At 59.3% G+C, this 18374-nt stretch overlaps 1 protein-coding gene across 5 annotated transcripts; it reads right to left on the bottom strand.

The window, feature by feature from the left end:
• Window positions 1-693: 693 nt before the first annotated feature.
• Window positions 694-18052, bottom strand: DBN1 (drebrin 1). Of its 5 annotated transcripts, none has more exons than XM_032158697.2 (15): window positions 17822-18052; window positions 13262-13317; window positions 12522-12634; window positions 12276-12350; window positions 12014-12160; window positions 11788-11865; window positions 11444-11595; window positions 11305-11368; window positions 4414-4473; window positions 4202-4325; window positions 3318-3455; window positions 2813-2983; window positions 1773-2422; window positions 1365-1467; window positions 694-1210 (listed from the first exon to the last, which is right to left on the bottom strand). In XM_032158697.2, exons 1-15 carry the CDS (start codon window positions 17905-17907, stop codon window positions 1140-1142), a joined length of 2088 nt encoding a protein of 695 aa, XP_032014588.1. In that variant the 5' UTR covers window positions 17908-18052; the 3' UTR covers window positions 694-1139. The 5 variants fall into 5 exon arrangements, with proteins under 5 accessions (XP_032014588.1, XP_058296148.1, XP_058296147.1 ...); XM_058440165.1 differs by lacking the exon at window positions 17822-18052 and adding an exon at window positions 16510-16732; XM_058440164.1 differs by lacking the exon at window positions 17822-18052 and adding an exon at window positions 15319-15336.
• Window positions 18053-18374: the final 322 nt, after the last annotated feature.

Raw genomic sequence — 18374 nt, 5'->3', positions numbered from 1 at the left:
TGTGTGACCAGACAAGCCGGGGCCTTGGCGGGAAGGACCCTCAACGTGCGTTTCCGCCACAACAGAGCCTAAGGGTACAGCACTAAGTCTGAGAGCAACCCTCCTCCGGTGGTTGTAGGTGCCAGGCGGCTTCCCCTGGGAGCCTTAGCCCCTAGCACCGCCCCCCACCCCAACCCCGCCTGGCGGGCCTTGGAATTAGGGTGAGGACGCCCCCTGGTGGCAAGGAGGTGCTGCGGCCTCGGAGGTGGGAGGAGTTGGGAACCTGGGTCAGGGCAGGCGGCAGCCCGAAGGGATCTGGATTTCTTTATTAACAGACATGAGCACGACCCGTTACAGAAGTTTGTGCTTTCCAAAAAAAAAAAACAAAAACAAAAACAAAAAGAAAAAACAAAAAAAAACAGTTACTGAACGTGGAACGTGAAAAAGGAACCCAAGCAAAGAGGAAGGAGTTGGGGAGGGGCCACCAAAGCCCCCGGGCCCCGTCCATAGCCCTGACCTGAACCGGGCCTAGGGCCTCCAGCCTGGGACCTGCCCGGCAGGAGAGGGGGGGGGTAGCCGAGGGGCCCCAGCTGGACCTGCTACTTCCTTTGGGCCAGACAGGAAGGGGTCGAAAGAAGGGCGGGGAGGGGGGTCCCAGGGAGCCAGAGCCCACGAGCCATTTATTGCCATGTTTTAAAATTCGTGCAAAATATCTGAAGCCCTGGACAGAAAATACAAAGTGATATTTTTCCAAGAAACATAAAACTAGGAAAAGAGGTGGGGGACATTTTCCCACCAGAGCTCCCCCCACACCAGGCCCCAAGCAGGGTGAGGCCTCCACCCCGGCCAGCTGAGCAGGGAGGACTAAGAGCTACAATCTGGACCAGGGAAGGAGGGGTGGAATTTGCAACAGCGTCTCAACTACCAACGGGAGGAAAACCAGTCAACTGTACAAGTCTCCTATCAACTTTTAAAAAAAAGAGAAAAGCTGTAAAAGTCAGGCCCTGCGGGTAGGGAAGCGGCCAAGTCCCCAGCTAGGGCCGGAATCCGGAGTGGGTGCCAGGCGGAGCTGCTGTGAATGCAGGCACGGCGGGCCGTCTGGCCAGAGGCCGATGCAGGTGGGCGGCCTTGGCAAGGGTAGCCTAGGGCTGGCGCCACCGCTAATCACCACCCTCGAAGCCCTCCTCCTCTTCTGGAACTGGGTCTGCATCCCAGCATGTGATGTCGATTTCTGTGGCGTTAGAAAGGGAAAGGAGTTAGGGACCTAGCAGACCCATGCTTGTGTCCCCAGCCTCTGTGAGCGGTAGGTAGTGGTGGGGTGGCTACCCACATTCAAATCCAGCCCCCGCACCCAAATTCCTCCCCATCATCCAGCCCAATACTACCTGGAGGCTTGTTGTAGAACACAGGAGGCGGAGCCTTGGCACAGAGCTCTTCCGATTGGGCAAACTCCTCCTCCTGTGATTGACTGAAGTACCCCTCACTGGCCTACAGGGGAAAGCATCAGGTCACTTGGCCCCACCCAGCAGGGCTGGGGCTGACCTATCAGGCCTGAGCCCGTTTCCCCAGCAACCAATGATTCCATCAGTGGTTGCCAGGGAAACACGGATGCCTGCCTTGGGAACAAAAGCAGAGCCGGCCCAGGGAGGCAGGGCGGGCGGGATGGACTTCCCCTCAAATAATGTGGGTCACAGAGAAAGGGGGTACTGGTGCAAGCATGATGAATGCAGGGCCAGCACCCTGCTCAGCCCCCACTCCCTCTCATCCCTCCCACCAGGCAGTCCCTGCCGCACCTGCGTTCCCTCCTTCTGAGTGGTCTCGCCATTGGTTAGCAGGTGCGGCTCTGGCTCCTGCTCTTGCTCCAGCTCCTCAAGGGCTGAGGGCAGAGTTGGGGTCTGGGGGGCAGCCAGGGGCTCCCCTTCCACTTCCTCTGGGTCACAGAAGGTGGCTGGCGGCTCAGGCAGCTCATCAAAGTTGAGAAGAGTGGCACAGCCTTCGCCTGCTGGCAGCAGTGGCTCTGGAGCCACCTCGTCCAGCAGGGGCACCTCTGCCAGGGTGACCTCAGTACCCGAGGGTGGCGTGGGGGCCCTGGGCTCACCCTGGAGTGTGGAGGCCCCTTCCCCGTTGCCAGGCCATAGGTCAATGAGGCTGGTGGCAGCGGGGGGTACGTTGTTGGCAACAGTGGTGTCAGCAGTGGCAGTGTCGGTTTCAATGGCGTCAGCTGCATCGTGGACCTCCATGGCGTCGGCTGTGGCAGGCTCCACGGGAGCAGCCAGGACAGCCTGCTCTGCAGACTCCATGAACATCAAGTCCTCTGCAGGGCTGCCTGGCCCCCGGGGAGGCGCCTGTGCCTGAGGGGGCTCCTCCATGGGGCCGGCCCAGGCCTGAGGGGCTGCTGCTCTGGTCTCCTCACTGTCTAGGACGGGGCTGGGCTCCTGGGTCTCTGTCACAGCACAGGCAGAGGAGATATGTAACCGGCTCCCCTCGGGGAGGATGGAGACCCTGCCCACCCACTAAGGAGTGAGGGAGCCAGGGACTTCCATGCAGGTGTCCCACTGCCCCCTTACCCAGTGACTCCAGTGACTTTAAGCCCCTTGGCAGCTCCGGGAGGAAGGCCAAGGCCGGATTCCCACTTGAGGGGGCGGGTGCTAAGCTTTAGAGAGGGCAGGTCTGACTGTACACCAGGGCTCCTCCCCACACAGCCGCCTCCAGGGCAGTGCAGTCTTGGTGATGGGTGGCCCAGATCCCCGGAGAACGGTTACCATGGCAACCTGGGGCTCCCAGCCAGGGACTGATGATGGGAGGCCTGGTGCAGGTAGCATCCCTCTCTCACCTTGGGCTGGTGGGGGTGGCGGTGGCAGTGGTGGAGGCTGCGAGGATGTGACCTCATCCAGGGCCCGCTCTATCTGCTCAGCGACAGGGGTGGAGGCGGTGCTGGAGTCAGACGGGCTCCGTGTGGGGATGGGAGTGGGTGCCATCCTCCGGTGGCTGTCCAGGTGGCTGCCTGTGGAACAAACCCCAGGTGGGTCAGTGAGGGCGGGGGAGCCAGGTGAGACAGGATTGTCCACCTTGGGGCCTGGCCAGCACCTCCTCTCTGGAATCTGGGTGGAGGCTGGGAGCTCCCCAGCACCCCCAGGGGCCAGACTCCAGCTCCAGACCCTGTAAGCTAGGCCCCTGGGGGCCAGTGCCCCATAAGGCCAGGGGTAAGAGGCAGGCAGTGCCTGCCCTGGGGACAAACACCAGAGATCAGCGGTCAGGCTGGGGGAGTGAGGGTGGGGGGCTGCTGGGAAGCGGGGCCCTCCTTACCACCCCCGCCGAGGCCTGGGGCTGCTACCTACATGGGAGGGAGGAAGAGAGGTTTGGGGTGCGGTGACAGGTGATATAGGGAAAGGGAGTCCGTGGAGGGGAGGAGGAGGAAGAGGAGGAGGAGGAAGGCCCACTGTCCGATGCCTTTATGAAAGGGCAGTACGGACGACCTGCCGAGAGAGACAGACAGAGAAAGAGACAGAGGACAAGAGAGGGTCAGTCTCCCCCACCCCTGCCCGAGGCCTCTCCCGCCCCCAGGGCTGGTCCTGGATGTCCAAGCTGCCTTCAGCCAGGCGCACACTCAGCCAAGCCAGCCGCAGCCTCACACCAGCCTCAGACACACAGCCAGCCTGGGAGCAGTACAGTGGGGACGGCAGCCTCACACCAGCCCCAGACACACAGCCAGCCTGGGAGCAGTACAGCAGGGACAGCCTGTGGCAGGACCCCAGCATGGGGCAAGCACACTCAGACCAGCAGACAGGGCAGGGAAGAGCTTCAGGGGAGGCAGAAGCAGCACAGTAAGAAGCAGAATGGGGACACCTGGGTGCAAGCTCCAAGAGGCTCACTCAGGCCCGGGGCAAGAGCCCAGCCCGCATGCATCCCGGCCTTCCAGGCCAGACCTAATTCACCCCAGCTGAGCTGCTCCCCGTGGCCAGCGCTGTGCCTCAGCCCATGCCAGAGCTGCCCCACAGGCCCTAGCACTCCCCACTGTTCAGCCACAAGCGACTTCACCACCATCCCCGGCCCTTCTTGGGGTCCTGCCACCTGGGAAGTGGCGGGCGGATGCACGCTGGATGAAGGGTCTCGCCTTCTCCAAGGGTTCCTTGGGCAAGGTTACCCTTCCGAGAGAGTCCCAGAGAGGCTCAGGGCCGTAACCTGAGGAGTGGGGCCGGGTGGGGGTGAGGCCTAGGACTACCTGGTCGATGGTTGAAGGGCGAGGGCACATCACAGCTGCCCGCAGAGGCCGATGCAACTCTTTCCTGCTGCTTGAAGAACTCCCTTGGGTTGTCAGGCCGCTGGGCAATAATAGCCGCTGCCTCCTGAGGGCACGAGGAAAAGGTTGGGGCTGGGCCAGGCAAGCTGAGGTAGCCCTGTCCGCCTCACCTGGCTGGTGCCCCCAGCTCTCACCTCCACCTCCGACTCTGACTTCTTCATGTGGGTCTCTTCCTCCTCATCCCGATGGTCACCCTAGAAACCAAAGGGACAGTGTCTGGTGCACCTATCCCCACAGGGGCTTTTGGCCTTCTTTTTTACTGTATTTTATTTATTTATTTTGTTTTTAAGACAGGTGCTCGCCCTGTCATCCAGGCTGGGGAGCAGTGGTGCAATCACGGGTCACTGCAGCCTCTGCCTCCTGGGCTCAAGCGATCCTCCCACCTCAGCCTCCCGAGTAGCTGGGACTACAGGTGTGCACCACCATGCCCGGCTAATTTTAATTTTTTGGTAGAGATGGGGTCTCCCTACATTGCCCAGGCTGGTCTCAAACTTCTGGGCTGAAGGGATCCTCCTGCCTTGGCCTCCCAAAGTGTTGGGATGGATTACAGTCATGAGCCACCAATGCCTGGCCTTCTGGCCTTCTTACAGCCCCCATGCTTCTTTCGCAATCTGGCAGGAAGAGTTTCAGAGGTGGTACCTCTGCCCCGTCAAACCAAGGCACACAGCCCCTCTCTTCCCTCAGGGCCCTCAGCCACCTCATCTCTGACCTGCCAGGCCTCTGGGCACCAGGTTCACTCACTCACTTGCTCATCCCCATATCTAAGCAGGTGCCTAGGGCCATCCAGAAGTGCTCCTTGTTTTGTAGATAACTTCTCGGACCTCCTACCCCAGTGCCGGGGCCACCATGCTCCCAATGTTGCTGCCTGGACTGTGGCATCATGGTCCAGCCTTCCTCACTGCCACCTGCCTTATCTGCTCCCCATAGGCCCTGAAAGGATCTTTCTGAAATGCGGATCAGACCATGATTTTCCTGAGCTTAAAATCCCTCAGGGGTTCCCATGAGCCACAGCAAGCACTGGCTAAATATGACCCACAGATGGCTTTTGTTTTGCTGGTATGATATTTTTAAACCATGTTAATTAGTTGCCACCACTTAAAAACCAGGAACTTTCATACTGAAATCAGGGTCCCAGTTTCTCCTGAGGTGCCAGAGCCCTGGCGACATCACCTGCAAGCCCGGAGCAGCCATCACCGGGGCCTTGCCGCAGCCCCCTTAAGACAGGCGTGTGCCGCCCGCTCACGCGGGCTTCGCCTGCCCACTGCACATGTTGTTTTGGGTGGGCAGGGCCCGCGCTTGGCCTACGTCCCCCACCCCTGCCTGACCTAGCCGTCACCTCTCCAACACCACCCCCTGCCGGCCCCCACCCCAAGGCGCCCACATACTGTGAGATGTAGATATCAAGTCCTCAGCACGACGCAGGCAGTTCCCAGAACAGGCACACCCGTTTCCACCTCCAAGCCTCAGCATGGGAGACTGGCCCCCCTCCCAAATGCCTGCTCCCCACCCCGGGGCCAGGCCCTCTGGTTTCCAACCGCAGCGTGGCCACTGCTTCCTGGGGAAGAGGTCCCTGGCTTGTTCAGGTCATTTCCTCCTCTGGGTCCCCACAGGGTGCTCCTGGCTTCCACCTCGATGACACCACATCCTAAGTTCCTGTTTCCGGAGGCAGCTCCCCCTCCGTGTGAGCAACACAGGATGAGGACTGGGGTCTCCGGGTGGGTGGCCAGCACAAGGCAGGCGCATGTTTGCTCAACTGCACTCACACTAAGGCTTCTTAGTCGGTGTCCCCTGCTGCTCAGGTGGCAGCTTGGGCAGGAGGGGCTGCTAAGGTGGTGAAGTCCCAGGGCCTCTCTGTTTTTGAGCCTATAATCTAAAATGTTAGCTTGTCAGGGGCACTGGGAGAAGGGCCCTTCGTAGTATCCCACCTCAGGAGGGCTATCACCTCAACAATAACTTTGTGACCCCCAGAATGAAGTCTAAACTCCTCCTCTGCCCTTGCTCTCCTTTCCCAATCAAATTTCCCCCACTCCTCAGCCCACGGGGTTCCAGTCAGCCCAGGCTCTTCACCTTCCCATGAGCCTATGTCCTGCCAGCCTTTGCTGCTCTGCCCACTGCCTGCTGTAATCTCACTTGGTTCCTCTGCCTTGTTCAAAGAAAGGACCAGAGGCAGCTACCACAAAGGCTTATTTTTTTTTTTTCTCTGAGACGGAGTCTCTCACCCAGGCTGGAACGCAGTGACGAGATCTCGGCTCACAGCAAGCTCCACCTCCCAGGTTCACGCCATTCTCCTGCCTCAGCCTCCCGAGTAGCTGGGACTACAGGCACCCACCACCACGCTCAGCTAATTTCTTGTATTTTTAGTAGAGACGGGGTTTCACCATGTTGGCCAGGATGGTCTCAATCTCCTGACCTCATGATCCGCCTGCCTTGGCCTCCCAAAGTGCTGGGATTACGGGCGTGAGCCACCACGCCCGGCCCACCACAAAGGCTTTAACTACCAACCATGTGAACAACACTGAAACAAGTAAGGCCCAGAGGGAGGAGAGAGATCAACGCACTAACCACACGGGTCAAAGCCACTGCTGTGCCTAAAGCATTTTCAGATACACGGGAGCTCCCCTGCAGGCCAGGCCAAAAGGGAACCCAGATATGGAACACAATTTGTAACAGCGGAGAGAAAGCAGACAGCTCCTTAAGCCAAGAGAAAGCATTTCACGGTGCTAAATCCCAAAGTCTCTCACACATGCCCTTCCTTAGACGACCTGAAGTTGAAAGGGTACCACAATGACCTGCTACAATGTCCACTGTCACTCTCACGTGAAGTATACTTGAAGGGCCAGATGGGACTATAAAATAATGGTAAGCTCCTTCACACTTTACCTGAAATGTTGGTAACTGGTGAAAATAAATCAGCTCGGGGGTTCACAACACTATTCTGTCTACTTGCATGTGTGTATGTTTGAAATGTTAGCATAAAAATAAACTTTATCGGGGCTGGGCGCAGTACACTTTGGGAGGCCGAGGTGGGAGGATCACCTGAGGTCAGGAGTTTGAGACCCGCCTGGCCAACGTGGTGAAACCCCGTCTCTACTAAAACTACAAAAATTACCCAGGAGTGGTGGCAGGCGCCTGTAATCCCAGCTACTAGGGAGGCTGAGGCAGGAGAATCACTTGAACCCAGGAGGCAGAGGTTGCAGTGAGCTGAGATGGCGCCATTGCACTCTAGACTGGGGGACAAGAGTGAGACTTCATCTCAAAAAAATAAAAAAATAAACAAATAAAAATAAATAAATAAATAAACTTTATCGGGCAGGGCACAGTGGCTCACGCCTGTAATTCCAGGACTTCGGGAGGCTGAGACAGGCGGATCACGAGGTCAGGAGTTCGAGACCAGCCTGACCAACATGGTGAAACCCTGTCTCTACTAAAAATACAAAAATCAGCTGGGCATAGTGGTGCACGCCTGTAATCTCAGCTACTCCGGAGGCTGAGGCAAGAGAATCGCTTGAACCCGGGAGGCAGAGGTTGCAGTGAGCTGAGATCGTGCCACTGCACTCCAGCCTGGGCGACAGAGCAAGACTCTGTCTCAAAAATAAATAAATAAATAAATAAATAAATAAATAAACAAACTTGGCTGGGCGCGGTGGCTCACGCCTGTAATTCCAGCATTTTGGGAGGCTGAGGAGGGCGGATCATGAGGTCAAGAGATCGAGACCATCCTGGCCAACATGGTGAAACCCCGTCTCTACTAAAAATACAAAAAAAAAAGAAAGAAAGAAAGAATAAACTTTATCCGCTGGGTGCGGTGGCTTATGCCTGTAATCCCAGCACTTTGTGAGGCCAAGGCGGGTGGATCACCTGAGGTCAGGAGTTCGAAATCAGCTTGGCCAACATGGTGAAACCCCATCTCTACTAAAAATACAAAAATTAGCCAGGCGTGGTGGTGGGCGCCTGTAATCCCAGCTACTTGGAAAGCTGAGGCAGGAAAATCACTTAAACCTGGGAGGCAGGCCGGGTGCAGTGGCTCACGCCTGTAATCCCAGCACTTCGGGTGGCTGAGGTCAGGAGATCGAGACCACCCCGGCTAACACGGTGAAACCCCGTCTCTACTAAAAATACAAAAAAATTAGCCGGGTGTGGTGGCGGGCGTCTGTAGTCCCAGCTACTTGGAGGCTGAGGCAGGAGAATGGCGTGAACCTGGGAGGCGGAGCTTGCAGTGAGCTGAGATCGCGCCACTGCACTCCAGCCTGGGCAACAGAGCGAGATTCCGTCTCAAAAAAATTAAAAAAAATAAAAAAAATTTAAAAAACCTCACTCTGAAAGGATAAACAAAATGTGGTATATCCATACAATGGAATATGATTCAGCCTTCAAAAAGAAGGAAATTCTGACGCATGCTACAACATGGATGAATCTTAAGGACATCATGCTAAGTGAAATAAGCTACATGCAAAAGGACAAACACTGTGTGATTCCACTGATAGGCGGTCTCCAGAGTAGTCAGCTACATAGAGACAGAAAGTGGAATGGTGGTTGCCAGGAGCTGGCAAGTGGGGAAGAGCAGAATTTGTGTTTAATGGACAGTGGTGGTGGTTATCCAACAATGTGAATGAATTTATTTATTTATTTATTTATTTATTTTTATTTTTATTTATTTATTTTTTTTGAGACGGAGTCTTGCTCTGTCGCCCAGGCTGGAGTGCAGTGGCGCAATCTCGGCTCACTTCAAGCTCCGCCTCCCGGGTTCACGCCATTCTCCTGCCTCGGCCTCTCCGAGTAGCTGGGACTACAGGCGCCCGCCACCACGCCCGGCTAATTTTTTGTATTTTTTTTTTTTTTTTTTGAGACGGAGTCTGGCTCTGTCACCCAGGCTGGAGTGCAGTGGCGCGATCTCGGCTCACTGCAAGCTCCGCCTCCCGGGTTCACGCCATTCTCCTGCCTCAGCCTCTCCGAGTAGCTGGGACTACAGGCGCCCGCCATCACGCCCGGCTAATTTTTTTGTATTTTTAGTAGCGACGGGGTTTCACCGTGGTCTCGATCTCCTGACCTCGTGATCCGCCCGCCTCGGCCTCCCAAAGTGCTGGGATTACAAGCGTGAGCCACCGCGCCCGGCCGTGAATGAATTTAATGCCACTTAATGAAATGCAGATTTTTAAATGACTGAAATGGTACATTTTATGTATTTTGCCACAGTTAAATACATGTGGCCGGGCGCGGTGGCTCATGTCTGTAATCTCAGCACTTTGGGAGGTCGAGGCGGGCAGATCAACTGAGGTCAGGAGTTCAAGACCAGCCTTGGCCAACATGGTGAAACCCCGTCTCTACAAAAACACAAAAATTAGCTGGGCAAGGGCCGGGCGCGGTGGCTCACGCTTGTAATGCCAGTACTTTGGGAGGCCGAGGCGGGCGGATCACGAGGTCAGGAGATCGAGACCACGGTGAAACCCCGTCTCTACTAAAAAAAATACAAAAAATTAGCCGGTCGTGGTGGCAGGCGCCTGTAGTCCCAGCTACTTGGAGAGGCTGAGGCAGGAGAATGGCGGGAACCCGGGAGGCAGAGCTTGCAGTGAGCCGAGATTGCGCCACTGCACTCCAGCCTGGGCGAGAGAGCGAGACTCTGTCTCAAAAAAAAAAAAAAAAAGAATTTCAGGCTGGGCACAGTGGCTCATGCCTGTAATCCTAGTACTTTGGGAGGCTGAGGCAGGCGGATCACAAGGTCAGGAGATCAAGACCATCCTGGCTAACACGGTGAAACCCCGTCTCCACTAAAAATACAAAAAATTAGCTGGGCGTGGTGGCGGGCGCCTGTAGTCACAGCTACTCGGAGAGGCTGAGACAGGAGAATGGCGTGAACCCGGGAGGCGGAGCTTGCAGTGAGCCGAGATTGCGCCACTGCACTCCAGCCTGGATGACAGAGCGAGACTCTGTCTCAAAAAAAAAAAAAAAAAAAAAAAAAATTAGCTGGGCATGATGGTGCGTGCCTGTAATCCCAGCTACTCAGGAAGCTGAGGCGGGAGAACCGCTTGAACCTGGGAGATGGAGGTTGCAGTGAGCCAAGATCACGCCATTGCATTCCAGCTTGGGCGACAGAGCGAGACTCCATCTCAAAAAAAAAAAAAAAATACATGAATCAGCTTATGAAGAAAAGATCTTACCCAGCTCGTTCTCCACCATGTTCTGTATGTGGCACGTGGCAGGTGGCAAGTGTGTGTTGAATGAATGACTGAGGCTGGAGCTTACCAGACACACATCATCCCCACCCCATCCAAGGGCAGATGTGACTGGAGTGACTTAATGTTGCTGCCTGCGGGACTGTCTTGCCTCCTCTCTCTCAGCCTCCTGTGGGTTACTGTGGAGCCCGTTTGAGTTCCCACAGCCCTGCATCTGCCCATCACAGTCTCAATCCAGATGAGTATCAACCCACCTCCCTTCCTGAACTGAGCCATGCTCAGTCCTGAATGACATTAGCTATTTCCAAAATACTAAATTCAAAGCATGAAGATGTGACTCTGCTGTGATTCTCAGGGACCAATCCACAGGACCTACGGGCCATTCCCAATGTGTGGAGATTCAGACAGTACCCCTGGAACAAAGGGGCTGCTCCCAAGGAGATGCTGCACACTGGCTACAGATGCTCAGCACTGGCCCAGGCTCACCCATGCCGCCTGCCTCACTCCTGTGGCGGGCCTGGAGGCCCCTCAGAGTGCAGGAACAGTGTCTAATCTGCCGAGAGCCCCCAGGGGAGGGGAGGGGGAGCCTGGTCAGTGAGGGTCTGGGTCTAGATGGATTTTCTCTACCAATCTAGAGCACAAGCTTCTCCAAAGTAGTCTTTTTCCACGGCCAGAGGCCAGAGCCCCACGTGATGAGGTGCCAGGCCTGATGCTCCATGGCACCCTGTGCCCATGCAGCTCCCCAGAACAGCCACCACTGTCCCTGAGCCACTGATCTCCCCACAAGGCCCAGGAACACAGGGACCATTCTCACTTCCCTGACCCAGAGACCACGAGCCTTGGCAAAGAACTTACAAAGATAGACTGCTCCTTCAACCGCCTCTTGGCCTCTTCCGCTTCTAAAGTCTGCTGTTTCCTCCTGGAACGATAAGCAGCCAGCACCCATCAGGGTGCGCCCGGGGGCCCCTGGAGCGCTCCGGGCGGGCAGGCTCACCTGTGCTCCTCAATCTGCTGCTCCCGCTCCCGGTAGCGCCGCTCACGCTCCTCTTGCTCCTGCCGCTCCTGCTCCATCCGCTCCTGCTCGAACCTGAGCCTCTCATCCAGGGCCTTCTTCCGTTCCTCCTCCTTCCGCAGCTCTTCTTCCTTCTGCGAGCCCCGGTGAGAACAAGGGTAGGCCCTGAGCCTGGGCACCTGGACCCTGCCCCTCCAGCCCCTCCCTAAACCAGGGCTGGGGGCGGGGCACCTGGCATGGGCCATGCCACTGTAGTGAGGGACTCAGACCTGCCCCATGGGGTCCATGAGGGGCGGCTCAGCCAGGCCAGGCTCAGGGTTCCATACCTTGGCCTGCTCCCAGAACTGCTCTCGGTTAATCCGCTTCATTTCCACAGCTGCATCCGTCTTCTGGTAGGTGGTGCCCTGCAGTGTCAAAGGACCCAGCATAAGCAGGCTGAATGCCCCAGGAGCCCCTGACACCTAAAGGGTGAGGGCTAAGAGGGACCGGGCAGGCCAGACTCGGGCACCAGGCCACGCAGGCAGAGCCCACGGGTGCCAAACACACACTAACCACGGGCTCTGCGTTCTCATCCTCTCGCAGCCGCAGTCGGTGCAGCACAGGGCTGGAGAGCCGCGCCAGCCCGTTAGAGAGCCGCTGCCCGATGGCACCCGCGTCTATGTCTTCCACGCTGCTGGCGTTCACGATCACGTCGACGCCCTTCCGCAAGAAGACGGCAGTGCTCAAGCGGCACCATTCTCCCGCCATCACCACCCCAGCACGCAGACCCTGGTGGCTGTCCCCACCCCCAAGAGCCCTGGCCCCTGACACACACCTGGAAGAACTCAGCCACCTTAGCCACGTGGCTGGCACAAGCGCACTTGCGGGCATCAGGCACATCCTCGCCCACCTGCAAAGTACCCAGCAAAGAGGGGCTCAGGAAAGGACAAGGGGGGCCCTACATGATAGGGTGCATCTTCTCTGGGGCTGGTGGGGTTCCCTCTCCAGGGGTGTCAGAGGGCCGACAGGGAGGGCGACTGCTCTGGGCCCTCAGCCCCCTTCCCCAGCCCTGGCCGCATACCCAGTTGATGAGCACGTATTTTGGCAGAGCAGCTTGGGAGTCCTTGACACTGCAGAAGCCGTACATCACCTTCTGGTTCTCAAAGTGTCCCGAAAGCTCCTGCAAGCCCCCTTCTAGGGTAATCAGGAGAGTGTCAGGTCTCTCTGCCTCCTAAACCCTTCCCAAAAAGAGCCTGGAACTCAAAGCAAAGACTTCTCCAGGCCTCCACAGGCACACCCAGGGGTCTTCTGGCCTCTGGGATCTGTGGGTCCCAGTTTTCTGTTGGTATGTGTGGGGGTGGCGGTGCACAGGGATGTAGCTTTGCCTATGACTCCTGCAGGGCCTGGTTTGGGGTAGGACTGAGGAAGTGTTTGTTCTTCACACTCAGGTCTCATTCTTCACACATCATCATGTCTCACCAGGTGCCAGTGCCCAGAGGCACAATCAAGCCTTCTGGCTCTGGGGAAGGCGGTGAATAGGGCCCTTCCCCCAAAGCGTCCCAGCTGTGTGGCTTCAGGTAAGTCACTTTCCCTGTTGGAGGCTCAGCCTCAGAAGTCCAACATTCAACAAGGCTCCGAGACTCCTCCCCACCCTGGGGACACAGGGATGACTGGAGGAAGGACACGACACCCGCCAGATCCAGACAAGTGTGGGGCTGCAGGGTGCAGGCAGGGAGGTGGCCTACAGCCAGGTGGGTGGGGAAGAAAATGACTGGGAGGAGGGGGTGGAGAGGAAGGCGAAGGAATGGCTGGAATTCCTACCTCCTGATGCTGCAAGCTTGAGGTCATCGGAGCCATCCTCGTATGTGTACAGAGCCCTGGGGAGAGGGAGGGGTGGCGGTCAAACTATCAGGGCCCAGGCCGCCAATTCTGGGTGGGGACGGCTCTGGGGAGGGAGAGGGACATGGAGAGGGTGGGACAGGAACGGGGAGGGCTCCTGCTGTAGCCATGACAACAGGGCCAGGCATCGGTTCAGGCGGGAGCCCAGCAGGGTGCCGCTGGAGGCCGGGGTCAGGTGGGGCGCAGGCAGTGAGGGGAGAAATCGCTGGCTGGTGCGCAGCATCGCGGCCCTGGCCCTGGCAGCCTACAACCCAGTGCAGCGGGTGTGTGATGGAGATTCCAAGGCGACGGTTCCTTGGTTACCGTTCCCTGGCTACCACGATCCTCATCCCCCATTGGCTAGTGCCAGGAACTTACCTGGCACGTGCCTTGGTCCCCGCTGCCCCTCCCCCGGGGAGGAAGGAGGAGAAGAGAGAACCTGGTGCTCCCACAGCTCTGGGCATCCCCCGGTAACCATGGCTACCCTGCAATTGGCACACGACTGGCCCACCCCAACTGCATTCTCCTTGAACACAAAGGACCCTGGGGACCCGCCCTCAGCCTCAATCTCCGCCTCTCTGAAATGGGGATGAGGTCACTGCAGTCACTCTTGCCCAGACTCTGGCCCCGGGGTGGCCATGCGTGAGCTCCAGGCCTTCCAGCCCCTAGGCGGCCTCAGTCCTGGCTGAGGCTTCCTGAGACTGCTGGCCTTTCCTTCTGCCTGAGCTCTAACAGAAAGCTGACCTGGCGGCCTTCCTCCTTCCTCCTCCTCCCTAGCTTTGTGTGCCCTGGCTCCTTTTGATAGGCTGTGGTGACAGAGCATCCATTTCACGGAAGCGAAGGCAGAGATGCCTCCTCCATCACCCCATGCAGGCCCAGGCTGAGGACCCTCTGGGAGGGAGGAGAGCCGGGACCTAGGAGGAAGGGCCTTGTCCCTGAGGTTTGAAAGGGCTCAACCCCTTCTCCAAACTCCTATTCCCCAGGTGCCAAGGCAGGAGGCTGGGGCTGTGAGGAGGGGAGGCAGAAAGGGAGGGCAAGGGGGAAGAGAAAGAGAAGGGGAGAAGCAGAGGGAGAAACAGGGAGAGGAGGAAGAAGAGAAAGGACAGAAGTGAAGGGACGAAGGAAATGAAGGCGGGAGGGATGGAGGGGACATCTCAGGAGGTTGTGGCCAGGGCCAAATGGCCTCAGCCCCTCCCCTTCCTGGATTCCCGGCTTCCTACCTCCAGGAAGGAACACAGGTGGGCTGTGGGGCTGGGAGCTCCGAGTCCAACTGTTACCCCCAGCCCCAGCCTGGCCCTGACAGATGCTTCCAACACAGCTGGCCCACCACCTGTCCTGCTGCCCTAACCCACCACGGGAACAAAGGGCCCTGGGAGAAGCAGGCTCTGTCCCTCTCCATGCACCAATGAGAAACTAATGCAGAGCCCAGGGACCCTAGTTCCTAGAGACTGCTCTAGACATCAAGCCTCCCTCTGAGAGGACCTGTCTTGGCCTGCCCAGGCTCCCTGGGGCGCCTTCCATCTTCAGCCCCTGGCTACCCACCTCCGGCCACCTTTTCCTGCTCCAGCCACAGCCCTCCCCCAGCAGAAACCATACTCCAGTTCAAACCCTCCAGCCTGCCTTTCCACTGAACCGCCCTGTCCACACCACACACTTGGGACACACTGGATGGCCCCCTGACCCAAGCAGGGTTCTGGACAGGGCTCACCCTGGAGCCTCTGCCTATGTGGTTCTCTTCACATGGAAGGCAAGACCTGCTCCTCTACCCCACGCTTATTCCCAGTGGAATCCTTCCGTTCTTCAGAGCCCAGTGCTGGCCCCCAGCAGCCTCCCCTGAGCTGCCCCTCCCAGAGCACCCACCACATCCCAGCAGGAATACAAAGACCAGTGCTTCTCAAACACATCAGAGGCACCCCAAGCCTGGTGGTGCACCAGGTGGAAGCTGGTGAAACCACAGGGAATCAGGATGGGGTAGGCGACCAGGCATCTACACATCTCACCAGCTCCAACTCCTGGAGACAGACACCGCCTCCAAGTGTAAGCCTCGTGAAGGCAGGAACGCTGACTCAGTCGATCAGCACATCCTGCTCTCTGGGTCCTGGGGTTCCAGCACACCATATACCAGAAGTACGTGTGATACTGACACCAACTTAAAAGCCATCTAGCCAGATAAACTGAACTAGCGTGAGGTGGGAGCTGGAATGTGGCAGTTCCAGAGAACCGGGGGTGAGCTGGAGTGGGGGGTGAGCTGGGGTCGGGGGTTGAGGGCAGGTGGACCCCGCAGGACCATCACTCTCAGGATGGTGGTGCTAGAAAGGCCTTCAGTATCGAGGTAGGGCTGGGCCCAATCCCTTTTCTTTCCAAGAGGACCAGGAACTTGTGTATGACCACAATGAGTCATATCACAACCAGGACAACAGTGGCCCTTCCCACCATACAACCTCATTTCCTGGGTCCCCTGCTCCCTGCGCCAGAGTAGTGGTGCACTTCAGAGGCCCTGCCACCTAGGAATGAACTCCCCCCAACCACCCCTCCCCATTGGAGGCAACGTAAGGGTGGGGGGGCAGACAGCAATTTACCCAAGACACCCCTCCCTCTGGACCTATGCGCAGGGTCTCCCTCCGAGTCTTCAGACCTCACTGCACCCCTGGTTCCATGCTGGGCACTGGGGTATTCATATTCTCTTGTGTAGAAAGTGATCCTCACACCCCTTTTTCAAAATGTTATCTGGGCCCTTAGTGAACGAATGTGTGCATGTGCGAGGGTACATGTGTGCATCTGTGTGTGTCCCACACACAACCCAGATGGGGGCTGACGCACACCAGTGATGAATAACTCGCTTTGGCCACATGGATGCTGCTGGGGTGGGGGGGGGGCAGGCCTCTGTTGAGCAGGATGTGGGGCAACAGGGGTTGTGTGGCCCTGGCAATAGGCCACCAGAGCTCTGCTTTTAGGAGAAAATGCGGTGCTGGTAGACAACACCTCTCCAGACTGGAGGGCAAAGGAGGTGTTCTGGGGTGAGCTGTGCCTCTCCCCAGGCGGGGCCTTATCCCAAAGCCAGCTCCTTCACCAGGCCAAGCCGGCCACTTGCCCAGAGCTCCTCCCATGATCTCAGCCTCCCTGGGGCAGGGCTGGGACAATGGGTGGGCCGCCTGCCTGCTGAGCCTGTGCCGGCCTCTCCTGTGACTGACCTGCAGGACACGAGAGCTTGTCTCTCGCGTCCATCCCTCCAGGCCTGGCTGCTGGCCAGTGCTGCAGTACCATGCCATGGATGCCCAGCCATCTCATCCTCTCCTCCAGGAGCCCCCAGGTCAGAGTCCCCACCTGGCTGCCCTCCCAGTGTGCGGGTGAGGCCAGCCCAAGCGGGGTCCCTCAGACCCGCCCTCCTCTTTGCCTCAGTTTCCTCAAGAAGAACCTGTTCCCATCTGCCAGCAGGAAGAGGAGGCCTAGGAACCAGATGGGCGCCTTCCCTAGGAGAAGAGTATTACGGGGGGGAAAAGGATTCCAGGATGGGGCAGTGAGGAACCCCTCGGTTTCCTTTTTCCGCCACCCTGGGCCGCCAGCCCCAGAGCAGGTGGTCCATCCCCTCCCCCCGCTCAGGGTGAGACAACAGCTGGGGGGCGGGGTGAGGGGCGGCCCAGCCCCTCCCCCATCAGGGACCGAGTGCCCCTTGCTAGGGGCCCGTGGATCTGTTCACCACTTCAGCCCTCTTCGGGGGCTCCCTCCACACTTGTTCTCCAGAGGGCTTCCTCCCAGGGACCTCAGCTGGCCCCTTAGGCAGCTCGGTGCCCCCCAGCCCAGCTGCCTAGTCCCCGCAGTCCCCTTCAGGTAGGGGAGGAGAGCTCACCCCTGCCTCCGCGACCCGCGGCGGTAAGGGACTCACTTCGCGGTCGCCATGTGGCAGCAAACATCCTTCCACCTCACTCCAGCCCAGGTTTCGGGGGGAGTGCGGCCCACTCGGAGAGGCCCCCCGGTGGGCGGGGCGCCCGGCCCCCAGCCCGCTCCGCTCCTCCCCCGCCCTCGCTTTCCTTTGTGCTGTGGCCGGGCCGGGCTGAGCCGGGCAGGCTGCGCTGGCTCCGCTAGCTCGGTCTCCGCCCCGTCCCCGCCCGGACCTCGCCCGCTCGAAGGTGGCGAAGGTGCCCTTGGCCGCCCGTGCACACCTGTCCCCCGGGCCCGGGGGGTAGGGTGGGGGATGGGCTCCCGCAGGGCCACGCGGCCCCGGGCCCCACATCGGGACCCCGCGCCTCCGGGCCGCGTCCGGCCGCGGCTCCCACCGCGCGCCTGGGGCCGCCTCCGGGCGCTCGGGGCCCGGTAGTGCCCCGCCTGGCCCGCCGGCCCCTCCCCCGGCGCGCACAAAGGCAGCCCCTCCCGGCCCTCCCGGCCCGCTGCACCATTTCGGGGTCCCCCTCCCTTCCTGGCGGCGGGGCGGCGGGGCGGGAGAGAAACAAAGGCGCGGCGGCGGCGCGGGGACAAAGGGGCCGGGGGCGGGGGCGGGGGGCTCACCAGTCGGCCGCGCTCTCCTCTCGGATCACCTCCTCGTAAGCCGCCAGCAGCTCCAGGCGGTGGCCGCTGAAGCTGACGCCGGCCATGCTTCGGGCCGGACCGGGCCGAAGGGACAGACGCGCGGACGGACGGGCGGACGGAGGAGGAGGGAGGGAAAGAGGGAGTCGCCGCCGCCGCCTCGGAGCCTCTGCAGCGTCGCGAGCCGAGCGAGCCAGCGGCCGGGGGAGGGGAGCCGGCCGGCGGGGGGCGGGGGGCGCTGGCTCCGCCCGGCTCGCTCCCTCCGCTCGCTCGGTCCTAGCGCCGCCCTGGCCCGGCCCAGGGGGAGGCCCGCCCCCCCTTCCCGGCCTGCCCCGGGCGCCCCCGCGCCCCTCACCCGCCGCCCCTGCGCGCCGCTCCAGGGCCAGCCCCACCCACGTCTCGAACCCTCACCTGCCCGGTCCGTAACCTCGGCGCTAGCCCTCCTTCCAGCCCCGAACCCAGCCCCGTGCCCACCTCCCCCCGCCCACACCCCGTCCCAATCCGGTCCGGCCCCACCCATTGCTTCATTGATCTC

The sequence above is a fragment of the Hylobates moloch genome, unplaced genomic scaffold (assembly GCF_009828535.3).
Source record: "Hylobates moloch isolate HMO894 unplaced genomic scaffold, HMol_V3 SCAFFOLD_6, whole genome shotgun sequence".
Taxonomy (NCBI): Eukaryota; Metazoa; Chordata; class Mammalia; order Primates; family Hylobatidae; genus Hylobates; species Hylobates moloch.
This window is presented reverse-complemented; position numbering and strand designations above follow the sequence as displayed.